We start from the raw sequence: 15,322 nt of genomic DNA, 5'->3' as shown, positions 1-15,322 counted from the left end.
TTAAAAAAATAATAGAATATATTATAAAAAAATAGCTGCCAGTTCTGCCAAAGTGGTGCAAACTTGGCTAAATCCCACCACTGGTCCCTCTTTAAAAATTTTTTACAAAGGAGCAGAGTAGTCCTCACTTCTAAAACAGAAGCAGCTTCTCTTCTTCATTTGGAGATGCTCCAGGGCCTCCCTCACAATCTGGACTAGCATTTTGATTGCTGGAAAAAGTTCTATGTGTGCACAAGGGCCCCTTTCAGATACTGGAAAAACTACCGTAGTTGAAATTGTGCTGCCTTCATACCTCAGTCAGGTGAATTGTGTTGCCTCTGCTGTATGACGCAAATAATGGTATTGCACACATTGCTAAATTCATTTCAAATGGTAAGTATTTCTGCTTATCTAAATTAAATCATAACAAGTACAATATAACATTTCCAAACAGAATTGTAGACATTTTAAGTTTTGGAGGAAGCTAAATATTAATGATCCAGACTCCCCAAGAAAAAGAACAGAATTTTCTATGCCAGGTTTGTATTTTAATTTGCTAGCTGTACATATTTGCTTTTCTCTTCCTTTTCTCCTATTTGATTAAGGTTTGGCTTGTCCTTTGATGAAGTCCTGAAAACAGATTGCCTTGTGTACTGTGATGAACTTGGTTCCTTCATTGGTATTAAACCTAGTGTGCCAGCTCTACTTCTCAAAGATCCCATGCTAGCAATGAAGATTTTCTTTGGCCCCTGCTCCCCCTACCAGTATCGTCTGACTGGACCAGGAAAGTGGGATGGGGCCAGAAATGCCATCCTGAAACAGTGGGAAAGAGTCCTGAAGCCCATAAGAATCCGAGTTGTGGAAGATCCCTTGAATTGCTTCTCTTGCCTATTGAAAGGGCTTGCCATATTTGTTATCTTGGTTGGAATTTACCTCAGTTTCAATTAGTTTTTGCAGACCACTTTGGGACAACCAGGTGCAAATTTCTCTTTTAAAAAGATGTGCTACTCCAGGCACCTCTTCAAAAAGTTAGAGTTCTCTAAATACTATTACAAATGTTAATTTTGAATTTATTTACTTGACCGGATAGTAATCAGATTAATTACATTTGATTTTAGTCAAAAGTAAAAAAAAAGATGTAAATGTTGACCTGACACAGTTAACTATTTTTTGAAGGGCAGCCTTGGTACGCTACACGAAAGGCAGCATCTAGCCATCAGCTTTAGCCATGACATTTTCTTGAGTTTGTTTTAGTCATAATATAAAAAGTCCTGCTAGAATATATAAAAGTTTCAACTGATTGATCTTTCTGTGGCCAGAAAAGTAGGACACGATTAAACTTCCTGTTCCCCAAAGGCCAGTAGTCAGAGCCCTTGTGATTAATACTTATTGATAGAAATACTTTTCACAAGTCTTTCTAATCCCCTTCAAATTCATTCAGATCCACATTGTTTGAGCAAATTCCATATTTCATGTGAAAGATCCCAGTCTGCTTTCTAAAAGCAAAACAACTACATTGCTGTGCTTTGCATTGATCTTATGTCATCTGCAATTCTACTTGCCTAAGAGGTTCTGATACTTGTGCAAGCATCTCTTCCTGCCTGTCATTCCTTCAGGGTAATACAGGCAGGAAACCAAAACATGGGTACGAATGCTACCTTTATTGTAAGGTTACAGTAACAGAGCCTAAAAGCATTTCTCTCCCCTCCCCCACCCTGTGCCCCCCCTTTACTTTCCACAGAATTAGGAAGAGTCCCTTCTGAGATGCTTTTTCCACCTGCATTCCTCATTTGGACTCAAATTTTGTTTATCAGACCATTGTTTAGACTGCAGTTCTTCCTCCTGTCTCGCAAGGTTATTTTCACAGCCTGTCACATCACCCTTCTAGTCAGCACCTGAAAGAATCGGAGGCTTTGGTCATATCTACTACAGGTAGTCCTCAACTTACAAACATTTCTTTAGTGATCATTCGAAGTTACAATGTCACTGGAAACAGTGATTTATTACCGTTTTTCACTCTTAGAACTGTCACAGCATCTTCAAGATTACATGATCAAAATTCGGTCACTTGGCAATTGACATGTTTTATTAATTTTCTATTTTCATAAACAAGTGCTCAATAAACAATGTAATGACTGAGTCCATTAGTGATTCTGTGGTACATATAAGCTTCTTCCAACTAAGTCCAATATTAAACCCGCCAATACATCCTCTCTTCTTTTGGTAATAACCATTTGTCCGCACTAAGCAAATGCAATTCTTATTATTGTTAGTAAATATACAATTGCATATCAACATTTGTTACATTTTTCTAATATCAATAATATCAGTTTAAAATATCTTTTCTAGCCAAAGCATATCTTAATTGTATTTGCACTCAATTTCCACTTATTTAATCCATATCCTATTTTTGCTTTTTTCAATTTTAATTTCATGTTCAAAATATCCCATTCATTTATAATTTCAAAACAAGTTATATTTGGGCAACCAGAAGCATCCCTTATTCAAAGTTCTTAACGTATTCTTATTTCCCTTTTCATACCAAGATATAATATTCTGATTACAAATCCTAACTATCTAGTTATAATAATATTAATATTTCCAACAATTTATTCTTAACCATATTCAAACCTCTAATTAATAATATAGCATCCCTCTAATAGGTCAAAGCTTCTGTTTCCTTCAATCTTACTCTAGCTTTCTTTCTTTGCCAACTAACTTTCCAAGTCAGTGCATTTGGATCATCAAATAATTATTCCTCTATTTTTGTATATATTATTTGAAACAAGAGAAACAGTTTGGTTAAAGTGTTTTGGAAGAGCTAGCCTGTTGATAGTCTTTAAACAGCCTCCCTCCTTTTCCAGTTCCCCACAGTTCTATTAACGAGTTTATCTTCCATTCCATCTGCTCTCCTTCCTTGTCATTCAGTATGTTCTGAAGCCTTGGTTTATAAAATGTTTTTTCCATTTCCAATATTATCATTGTGTCTTCTGAGTTTTCATGTATCTGAGTCTGGTCATTAGTTTCTTCCTTTAGATCGTCAATGTTTGTGTCAGCATTCTCTAGTTTTCCTTCTATTTTCTGGGTTGCTGGTTCCTTCTCTGTAGTTATTTTCTGAGTTTGTAGATTTAAATTATAAAATTGTTCTTTTATCTCCTTTGTGTTATTAACCTGCTCACAATTAGTATTTATGTTCAAAATTTAGACAGGCCAAATTTATATATTATATATTAACACATATATATTTTTTTATTCCTTCCAGATATGTTTGCAACACCAGGACATTAATTTACTCCATAGAACATTATGCTATCTTTTAAAATAATGGAAGCTCATAGAAAATATATGTTTCAGAACTCAGAACCTTGCTTTCAGCATAGTTGAACTTGATCCCTTGGGAAAAGTCTCATGTGGGATATGAAAGCAATATGATTCCTTAACCTGACAACTAACCTTAGAGGTTTCATTTTACTATGATCAGTAATGGATATAGATATATGCAATTTTATGCTACAATTCTCTCAAGGCTCAGTCATCATTGTTAATAATCAGATATAATGGGAACTATACTTTAAAAAATTGTGAAAGTTCAATATGAACTTGTCAAAAATATCAATATTCAGAACTCTTAACTGAAGTTTCATAATCCTATCTTAGATACTAAACTTCATGATATTAGTTTGAATAATCGTGCCTATTAAAACCTCTTTTTCTATTTCCTTTTATATTGGTGCATTCTCCAAAGAAATTCGCTTGCACTACATCAAAAATAATTAAACTTCAACTTCATTACTAGTGCTTGCAGTGAGCGATATAGTTTTACTTCAATTTTGATACTGAACAATTTATTCTCCTTAGATTCCAAGGTATTCAATACCAAAAACTTTCTTCAGTGCCACAATTCAAAGGCACTGATTCTTTAGCCTTTTTGATTGTTAAATTAGTTTTGATATGTTAAATTGATAAGACTGTGGCCTTGACAATAGATACCTTTGCGGTCAAGATATTATGCTTGAGAACTTAAAGGCAGTGGTATGGAAGCCTGCTTGGCACACACAAAAAAGGCAGAGTTAAGATTTTTAAAATGGGTTCTTTTCTTTTGTGATTTATAATGATAGAGCCTAAAATTTCTTTTAATGGGCTAAAGGGAGTCCTTAATAGATATAAATTGATTTTATATTTAGGATTTAGATTTTCAAGGGAAATGAAAATCAGCTATTGGAACATAGTTTTGAATTATACTATAGAACTTGGAATGATGTAATAAAAGATACTTTATTAATAATTAATGAACCACTAAGATGAGAAATAGAATATATTTGTGAAATAAAATAAGAATGTATTTAAGCAATCAATATATGTATTTTAGATATGACAACTACTATATAATGAAATAGGAGAAATTTGGGTTACCCAAAAACTAGGTATTATGGATACTAAAGGCTAATTTAGAGCAATGTAATTGAAATTAGGTAAAATTTAAAAACAGGACATGGTTAAGTATAAGTTAAAATATATTGATAATTGTCTCAACTGACCATGCTATAACTAGAAATGTATTAATTTGATTGTGATATTGTAATTAAGGGAATTGGAGAGGGAATTTTTCCCTATATAACCTGAGATATGTACAAAAAGATTTTGTTATTGGACTTTTGATTACCCAATCACCACGTTGCTTCATAAATATCTGAATGTAAAATTGGAAAATTAATAAAAAATTCAAGTTCTCAAGCATAATATCTTGACCGCAAAGGTACCTATTGTCAAGGCCACAGTCTTATCAATTTAACATATCAAAACTAATTTAAAAAAAAGATATGCTTTGCAAATTGCATTATAAACACTTTAAATAATATCATCTGAAATATATGTTTAATACCATTGATATTTTGCTATCAGATATGCTGTTATAATAAACAAATTGTACTATAAACACGAATAATTTTATATTAACTACATTCACAATTTTAAATGTCATTGCATAATAATTAGCAAGAATTTCTATTCATGATATGAAATAGATGACAAATTTCAAAAGGAAAAAATGTTACACCAGAGCACAAAATGGGAGCGACGGGGACCCTACACCACCAGGCTGAAGATTTGCCTATCAGCAAAGAGGGAAAAGAAGAACTAAAGCACATCAAAGAAGCCCTCAGAACTTGTGCCTATACCAACTGGGCCTTCATCAAATCCAGAAAAAGATCAGCAAGAGTTCCTCCATAACAGAAAAAAAAAGAGAACAAACAAAGCAACAATGTCACTCCATACATTGCAGGAATACCTGAAAAGCTCAGGAGGATTTTCAACCAACATAACATGCATACACACTTAAACCCAAGAATACACTAAGACAGAAGCTTGTTCATCCGAAGGATAAAACACCCAGACACAAATTGAGCAATGTGGTATATGAAAGACAATGCAATGAGACGTATGCAGATCTGTACATTGGAGAAACAAAACAATCATTTCACAAAGGCATGGTAGAACGTAGGAGAACAAATTCATCAGGACAAGATTCAACTGTTCATTTGCATTTGAATGACAAAGGCCACTCTTTTGAAGACAGCAAAGTCCACATTCTGGACAGAGAACCACTTGAAAGAGGGGTAAAAGAGGCCATCTATGTTAAAACTGAACAGTCCTCTCTCAACAGAAGGAGAGAGATAAGATACCACCTACTGGTATCTCCTGTTTACCACACAGTCCTTTCAGCAGTTTCAAGAGAGGGCTTCACACACCCATTTGCACTCTGATTCAGGTGTCCCTGAGGGCACAGATTAACCCCCAAGTGGCCTGAATGACTTTCAGAGAGCTAATGATTGACCTTCACAGTGCCAAACTCCAGATGACTACAAGGAATATAAATCCTTCCATCATCGAGGCAGAACCAAAAAAAGTTTCTCGGATGAGAAGCGAAATGTCTTCAAGGAAAAACAAAGAAAATCCAGTTGCCTTTCAAAAAAAGCACCTTTTGGGACAACCCTGACCTGGATGACTGAGAATCTCCATAGACATTCATTAAATGTTGTAAGACTGTTGTAAATCAAACACTAGCCATATATACAGTGAACATAAGAGCTATTCAACAATTGCAGGAAGAGACATCTGGAAATGCAATCAGAATGGTACATTCTGTCCCTTCCCATAAGCTCTCCAAGCAGAAACGTTTCACTATGATGAAAGCACGTTTTCATTTTCCTGTAATCTGATGTTTTGCTGGTTCTTTGCAATCTTTAAATGCATACTGGTTATGAGGACTATCAATGCTTCTGTAAACGATGCTTTCTGTGCAGATTGCCACCTCCTTTTTTTTTAAAGGAAAGGGATTTAAATAATTTTTAAGATGTTAGGTAGGGAGCCTAGTGGGTGCAAACGTCCATGAGCAAATGGTGATCTACAAGAAGAAAATTGCTTGTTCTCTCCCACTAACAAGGAAAAATGCAGTGCAATTCAGCAAGAAAATATTCCTGGGAGACCACAATACTTGTGGATGATCTTCGAACATGAGTAGTGCAACTCTCAGTAACTTTTGATAACTTCAACATATAATAAACAATAGTGGTAAGCACATGTATCAAACTAACTTCCTGGTCCATGGAGGAATTGAGGCACTGTTTTACAGTAACGTTCCTGCTTGAAAGGGAGATTTTGGGGAGCAGAAGAGAGGTTGTATCAAAAGTCTTCCATCGTGTTGTACCATAGAGGTCAACTCTGACACCCTTATTTAGCATTAATATGAAGTTAATTTGTATCATCAATAAACAGATAATATCCAGTTGAATATCACAACCTTGGACCAAGAAAAAGAATGCATACAGTACGTAGATGGTCTGGAGGTGTCTGGAGACAATGGTTCTGGTTTGGGAAGAAAGGCTCAGATTTAATCCCAGCACTACAGAATCCCACTAATTTGCCCTTCTTTGTGTGAAATGTTCATAATCTGGGACTTGCCCTGGAAACAAGACTGAGGATGATCACTTATCTCTCATGCACCATTTCAACCTTTTCTAGGTGTCACAATATCTGGAGCATTCAAAATCTGAGCCTTGCAAATAAGCCCACTGATGCTACTCAGATAATATCGGCCTGCTGCAAACATTTGCAAGAGAAAAGCATGAACCATATCTCTGTTTGGGGCGGTTACAAGTCAAATACAAGTTATGATTTGTGTAGGGAAATCAATTATGTAAATACACCAGTAAAACTCTTTATGTAGACATTGCTGGAACATTTGTTTTAAAGTAAAGTTGAAGAGGGGAAAGATGAAGCAGGTAGAAAGTGCTTCCTATTAAAATGAGAGTTTGGGATTAATGAAAACACTGCAAAGTTTAATAAACCTCTGCACAAACTTTCCCCACAACTGTGGCGGATTGTGCAATGCTGCCTTCTATAAAGCTGTGTGAGGAGAGTCTGCTGTTTTCAGTAAAATTTGCTGATTAAAGAGAAAAGGAGAAAACATGCCTCTCGATTAACACATCTATTTAAGGTATGTACAATAATTTTCTTTTCTCCCACCCAAAAAAAAGCAGCTACTGGAGGGAACATTTTCACTGTCTTCTCTATCCCTCCACCCCCCCCCCCCCCCGCAAATTTCTTTTCCTCTCTTTCTTTCTGTTCTTAATTCCTGCCAGATGAGTCAAAGTCCTTCGGACAGCATAAATACAAGTGATTTCTCTTTTCCTCCTTAGTGCCTCCTCCACAGTTTAACTTTTAGAAATGCTCCATTCATGCTGCTGCAAAGAAAAAAATCTGGAACATTTTTGTTTCTTAACCACAGTAGCAACAACAATTTTTTTTATTGAAAAGTTTTAAAATACATTTTAAAAACATAAACTCCCTCCCTCCCCCTCCCCCTCCCCCCCACTTCCCCTCCCTCCCCCCCACTTCCCCGAGCTGAATACAGGGTATTAACTTTTACAAACTTAAGCTAAAATATGCTAACTAACTTAAAAAAACACTTTAAATTCTATCGTGCTTTTGTTGTTGTCAGCTGCGAAGTCGTGTCCGACTCATCGCGACCCTATGGACAATGTTCCTCCAGGCCTTCCTGTCTTCTACCATCTTCTGGAGTCCATCTAAGCTCACGCCTACTGCTTCAGTGACTCCATCCAGCCACCTCATTCTCTGTCGTCCCCTTCTTCTATTGCCCTCGATCTTTCCCAGCATTAGGCTCTTCTCCAGTGAGTCCTTCCTTCTCATTATTTGATTTTTAGCTTCAGGATCTGGCCTTCTAAAGAGCAGTCAGGATTGATCTCCTCTAGGACTGACCAGTTTGATCGCCTTGCAGTCCAAAGGACTCGCAGGAGTCTTCTCCAGCACCATAGTTCAAAGGCCTCAATTCTTTGGCGCTCAGCCTTTCTTATGGTCCAACTTTCACTGCCATACATTGCAACTGGGAAGACCATAGCCTTGACTATACGCACTTTTGTTGACAGGGTGATGTCTCTGCTTTTTAGTGTGCTGTCTAGATTTGCCATGGCTTTCCTTCCCAGGAGCAAGCGTCTTTTAATTTCTTGGCTACAGTCCCCATCTGCAGTGATCTTGGAGCCCAGGAAAACAAAATCTGTCACTACCTCCATTTCTTCCCCATCTATTTGCCAGGAATTGAGAGGGCCAGATGCCATGATCTTGGTTTTCTTAATGTTAAGTTTCAACCCAAGTTTTGCACTCTCCTTCTTCACCCGCAACAAGAGGCTCTTTACTTCTTCTTCACTTTCTGCCATTAGAGTGGTATCATCTGCGTATCTTAGGTTGTTGATATTTCTTCCAGCAATCTTAATTCCAACTTTTGATTCATCTAGCCCTGCCTTTCTCATGATGTGCTCTGCATATAAGTTAAATAGGCAGGGCGACAGTATACAGCCTTGCCGGACTCCTTTCCCAATTTTGAACCAATCAGTGGTTCCGTGTCCAGTTCTCACTGTTGCTTCTTGACCCGCATATAGGTTTCTCAAGAGACAAATAAGATGGTCTGTTACTCCCATCTCTTTAAGAACTTGCCACAGTTTGTTATGATCCACACAATCAAAGTCTTTAGCATAGTCAATGAAGCAGAAGTAGATGTTTTTCTGGAACTCTCTAGCTTTCTCCATGATCCAGTGTATGTTAGCAATTTGATCTCTAGTTCCTCTGCCTCTTCGAAATCCTGCCTGTACTTCTGGTAGTTCTCGATCCACATACTGCTGGAGTCTAGCTTGTAGAATTTTAAGCATAACTTTACTAGCATGAGAAATGAGTGCAATGGTGCGATAGTTTGAACATTCTTTGGCACTGCCTTTCTTTGGAATTGGAATGTAAACTGATCTTTTCCAATCCTGTGGCCACTGTTGAGTTTTCCAAATTTGCTGGCAAATTGAGTGTAGCACTTTTACTGCATCGTCTTTTAAGATTTTGAATAGCTCAGCTGGAATACTGTCACCTCCACTAGCTTTGTTGTTGCTCAGGTTTTCTAAGGCCCACTTCACTTCGCATTCTAGGATGTCTGGCTCGAGGTCAGTGACCACCTCATTGTGATTATCAGGGACCTTAAGCTCATTCTTGTATAGTTCTTCTGTGTAATTTTGCCACCTCTTCTTAATCTCTTCTGCCTCTGTTAGGTCCCTGCCATTTTGGTCCTTTATCATGCCCATTTTTGCATTAAATATATACCCCTAAATATTTAATCTTTTTAACAATTTCAAATCCTGTTAATTTTCCTAGGACTTCCTTTTGTTCTATAGTCATATTTTTAGACAATATTTTAGTTTTTTGCCTATTTATCTTAAATCCAGAAACTTTTCCATATTGCAAAATTATCTCCATCAAATCTACAACCGACAAAGTCGGTTGACTTAATGTAATAACCAAGTCATCCACAAACGCCCTTAATCTATAGTCTTGATCTTTTATTTTAATTCCCTTTATCTTATTTGAATCACGTATCTTGATCAATAATATTTCCAATGTTAAAACAAACAACAAAGGTGACAACGGACATCCCTGTCTTGTACCTTTTCAATTTTACAAGCTTCTGTTAAACTACCATTAATTATTATTTGAGCTGTTTGTTTCTGATATATTGCCCTAATAGGTTGTAAAAACCTATCCCCAAACTCCATCTTCTCCAATACTTTAAATAAAAATTGCCAATTTAATTGATCAAAGGCCTTTTCAGCATCCAAAAAAATCAGGGCCACAGGGACTTGATTATTTTTTCCAAAAATTCTAATAAATTTACAATATGTCTCACATTATTTTTCATTTGTCTACCACTTATAAATCCTGTTTGACCACTATGAATCTTTTGCTGCATAACCTTCATTAATCTATTTGCTAAAATTTTAGCAAATATCTTATAATCAGTATTTAAAAGCGATATTGGTCTGTAATTTTTAGTTTGAGTAAGATCTTGATCTTCCTTTGGAATTAACGTTATAAAAGCTGTTTTCCATGAAGGAGGCACTTCTCCTCCAGACTGAATTGTTCTAAATAATTCTTTTAGAGGTTCCACCATTTCTATTTGTAAGTTTTTATAATAAATGGCTGTCAAACCATCTGTTCCAGGTGCCTTACCCACTTTTAATTGTTTAATTGCTAAAATAATTTCTTCAACAGTTATCAATTGATTCATTCCTTCCCTTTGCTCTTGTGCAAGTACAGGGATATTCACACCTTGTAAATATCTATCTATATCTAAACCTTGAGTTACATCCCTAACATATAATTTGGAATAAAAGCAACAACAAATTTTAACTTTTGTTCCTTTGTTTGGCCTGTGCTTGTGATTAAATCTCATGTCCAAAACATTTTTGCCCAAAGGCAGATAAATTTGCACAGGCAGGTTCTGCAAAAATTTATTAATCAACAATTCTGTTCCATGAATATTGCACAGATTATCCTGCAGAATGCATTTAAAAGATACCCTTGTGATCACAAAACGAGGTGGGCAAAAACTTTTTAGGAAACAAAATAAATGAGTTCAAACTGTTATAAAAACAGGAAGTAGTATCATATGAATATGCTTTTATTTGCAAAAAGTATGCTCAGAAAGCAACTTCAGAAATAAGTTATGGGAAAAACATACTTTAGCCCAGGGGTCCCCAACCCCTGGTCCGTGGACCAGTACTGGGCCGCAGCATGCCAGCAACTGGTCCGCACAAACGAAGTCCCCATCCACGGGATGCAGACAGCATGCAAAACTACACCCCCTCCAGTCCATGGAAAAACCTCTCTCCACAGAACTGGTCCCTGGTGCCCCAAAAGATTGGGGACCTCTGCTTTAGCCCTAGGACAAAAGCATACTTTAGCCCTAGGACAAATCCACATGAGAGTTTTATATACTCTTTCAACTGGTTTTGAGAGGCAAGAAGCATTTTCCCTGCACTCTAGATTTTAGCCGCAATACTGTATTGAAAACAAGTCCATACGCTGCATCTCTGGATATGTTGGCAGCTGAGAAAAGGAGAGTTTGTAAAAAGAAAGGCAGAGTTGCAAAAAAGTAAAAATCGCAGGTTGTTGTAGAAGAAACAAAAATGAGCCCAAATTGTTTTTGTGCAAGACAGAATATTTGTGATAGTCTGCAATTTACTTCCTGGTCAGCATTTAATCTCTACAAATTAAATACAAAATATTTAACCATTCTATAGTTGCTTGGGGAAGGGAAATGTTCTGCTGAGAAATAAATTTTGCATTTTTTTTAGCAGCACCCTTTCCTGATTCTTTTTTATTTTATTTTGCAAAATTCAAAATAAGTTCACCATACTTCTAAATGTGCACAGGTACATGTAGACTAGTGTATGTAAATGTACGCCATATAATTTGGTTTGCCTTTCTCAAAATGTGCAGGCTGCAGTTTCATTATGAACTCCTCCACTCAAAAAGGCAGAGAAATGTACAAAAGAAGGAACTTGTATTGCTTTGCTTGTGGAATTACTGTATTAGAATCAAAGCTAAAGAAACTGCCCTCTGTCTTTGACCATATCAATTACCTGTCAGGTTAGTTGACACATCATGCTAAGTAAAACAAAATTTGTTTGTTGTGGCTCATCTAGAACTGTCATGCCTTCCTCTGACAAATCCTCAAATGAAGAAGGAGAAGAACTACTGAAATGAGGCCCACAAGAAATAATCAAGGCACAGTTACCAATTCAAGCTGAGGCTGGACTGTGCAATGTTCCTCCAGGTGAAGGGAATTAATCCAGAATCTACTAAGTGCTGGATTTATTCCCAGACAAAACTGATGCTTGCAGAGAATACACAGGAATAGGAGAAAGACTAATGCTTAGGGCAGGGGTAGGCAACCTTGGCTGTTTTATGATTCGTGGACTTCAACTCCCAGAATTCCTGAGCCAGCCATGCTGAGGGGTAAGGGAGAGGTTTCCAAGCTGAGCCATGCTGGCTCAGGAATTCTGGGAGTTGAAGTCCATAAAAGAGCCAAGGCTGCCTACCCCTGGCTTAGGGAGTGCAGGAAAGTCACTCACATCTTCCCCGAGTAGTATAGGGTTCTTTCAAGTGCAGGGGATTGGACTAGATGACCTCCAAGGTGCCTTCAAACTCTATTATTGTTACATCATGTGATGAAGTTCCTGTGATTCTTGGTTACCTGTTGAGTTTCTCTGTAGTAACAAGTCAGTCCTGACAAACTACATTCACTGCCATTGATCCTGCTTTTACCATCAACTTTCACCTTCGATACAGCTCCTCCTTCTCTAGAAATAAAGAATTAAAACTGCCATACTAAGGCAAAATACCAACCACATTATGGAGTTTGGAAAGCTGTGCCAAAGCAGCAAGTGATGACTTTATTTTTTATTTTTTTTAATTCCATTTATATCCCACCCTTCTCCAAAGACTCAGGGCTTACAAGCTTAGCAGTAGCCTTCATTCTATGTATATGCCTGCTTATTAGGGCTTTCACACACACCCCAAGCGGCATTATTACAAAGTCAGCTTAATTGCCCCCAACAATCTGGGTCCTCATTTTACCTACCTCGGAAGGATGGAAGGCTGAGTCAACCTTGAGCCTGGTGGGATGCGAACCTGCACTAATTGCAGGCAGCTGGTGTTACTTAAGGAGGCATTAGCCCACTGCTCCACCAAGGCTCTTTATTGACTTATTCAATAACTAGTGGTTTAAAAATAAAAATAGCGTGATCTGGCAATGTAACCACTTTGGTTAACTTGACTTAAAATGCTATATTGTGACACCATTCACTTTTTTTATTTTTACTTTGCTGTTTTCATGACTGAACACCCCCACCCCAATAACCAATAGAATCTGGAATCCCTGTATTCTCCATATTTATTCTTAGCATTATTATGAGTGTCTCTGACCCTGCATGGAGGAATGTTGTTCAGGACTGAAAAATAGCTTTTATCCGTGGGCTGTTAGGCTTTTAAATGGGACATAATCTTATGCAGAATTGACTTGGGAGGCCAGTGTGTGGTGTAGTTGGTTCACATGGTGTGGTGGGATGGAGGGTTTGTTGTCACTGTGTGTTGGGGGGAGAGAGCACAGGGGGAGGCTCAGCTAATCTCAATGTACACATGTTGTACTTTGACAATAAAGGTTTATTATTATTATTAAAATGGAGAGTATTAACAAAGCTCTGGTGATTAAGGAGGCAAGAGAGCCTACTGCCTTGTCGTGGCGAAGGGGCTTGCGTAATTCAATGAAGCTATGAGCTATGCCGTGCAGGGCCACCCAAGACGGACAGGTCATAGCTGAGAGTTCTGACAAAACGTCATCCACTGGAGAAGGAAATGGCAACCCACTCCAGTATCTTTGCCATGAAAACCCTATGGACAGTACCAAAAGGCAAAACGATATGATGCTGGAAGATGAGCCCCTCAGGTCGGAAGGCGTCCAATATGCTACTGGGGAAGAGCAGAGGGCTAGTACTAGTAGCGCCAGAAAGAATGAAGCGACTGGGCCAAAGCCGAAAGGACGCTCAGCTGTGGATGTGTCTGGTGGTGAAAGGAAAGTCCAATGCTCTAAAGATTTTTTCTCCATAGGAACCTGGAATGTAAGATCCATGAATCAAGGAAAGCTGGACGTGGTCAAACAAGAGATGTCAAGACTGAACATCGACATCTTAGGTATTAGCGAACTAAAATGGACAGGAATGGGTGAATTTAATTCAGATGACCATCAGGTATACTACTGCGGGCAAGAATCCCTCAGAAGAAATGGAGTAGCCTTCATAGTCAATAAAAGAGTAGGAAAATCAATACTGGGATACAATCCTCAAAATGACAGAATGATCTCAGTTCGAATCCAAGGGAAACCATTCAATATCACAGTAGTCCAAGTCTATGCCCCAACCACCAGTGCTGAAGAGGATGAAATTGACCGGTTCTATGAAGCCCTACAGCACCTTATAGAAGTAACACCAAAAAATGATGTCCTTATCATCATGGGGGATTGGAATGCTAAAGTAGGAAGCCAAAAGATAACTGGAATAACAGGCAAGTTTGGCCTTGGAGTACAAAATGAAGCAGGGCACAGGCTGATAGAATTTTGTCAAGAGAATACAATGGTCATAGCAAATACTCTTTTCCAACAACCCAAGAGACGGCTCTACACATGGACATCACCAGACGGTCAACACAGAAATCAGATTGACTATATGTTCTGCAGCAAAAGATGGAGAAGCTCTATACAGTCGGTAAAAACAAGACCAGGAGCTGACTGTGGCTCAGACCATGAGCTTCTCCTTGCAAAGTTTAGGCTTAAACTGAAGAAAGTAGGGAAAAGCACTAGGCCACTCAGGTATGAATTAAATCATATCCCTGTTGAATATACAGTAGAGGTGACAAATAGATTTAAGGAATTAGATTTGATAGACAGAGTGCCTGAAGAACTATGGACAGAGGTTCGCGACATTGTACAACAGGTAGCAACCAAAACCATCCCAAAGAAAAAGAAATGCAAGAAAGCAAAATGGCTGTCTAAGGAAGCTTTACAAATAGCTGAGGAAAGGAGGAAAGCGAAAGGCAAGGGAGAAAAAGAAAGATATGCCCAACTGAATGCAGAATTCCAGAGAATAGCTAGAAGAGATAAGAATGCCTTCTTAAATGAACAGTGCAAAGAAATAGAAGAAAACAATAGAATAGGGAGGACCAGAGATCTTTTCAAGAAAATTGAAGAGATGAAGGGAACATTCCATGCAAAAATGGGCATGATAAAGGACCAAAATGGCAGGGACCTAACAGAGGCAGAAGAGATTAAGAAGAGGTGGCAAAATTACACAGAAGAACTATACAAGAATGAGCTTAACGTCCCTGATAATCACAATGAGGTGGTCACTGACCTCGAGCCAGACATCCTAGAATGTGAAGTGAAGTGGGCCTTAGA

At 37.8% G+C, this 15,322-nt stretch overlaps 1 protein-coding gene across 3 annotated transcripts in view; it reads left to right on the top strand.

Annotated features, from left to right (window-relative positions):
* Positions 1 to 4,890, top strand: part of LOC310637207 (flavin-containing monooxygenase 1-like) — a 29,800-nt gene extending 24,910 nt beyond the window's left edge. For 2 of the 3 annotated variants that reach the window (XM_083357549.1, XM_083357550.1), the window contains exon 10: positions 585 to 4,890. In XM_083357549.1, coding sequence (XP_083213675.1) covers positions 585 to 927 — 343 coding nt within the window. In that variant the 3' untranslated portion in view covers positions 928 to 4,890. The remainder of the gene's footprint in view (positions 1 to 584) is intronic. The other variant, XM_083357551.1, reaches the window with a different exon arrangement.
* The last annotated feature ends 10,432 nt before the right edge of the window (positions 4,891 to 15,322 follow it).

The sequence above is a fragment of the Vipera ursinii genome (assembly GCF_947247035.1).
Source record: "Vipera ursinii genome assembly, chromosome: 3".
Taxonomy (NCBI): domain Eukaryota; kingdom Metazoa; phylum Chordata; class Lepidosauria; order Squamata; family Viperidae; genus Vipera; species Vipera ursinii.
This window is presented reverse-complemented; position numbering and strand designations above follow the sequence as displayed.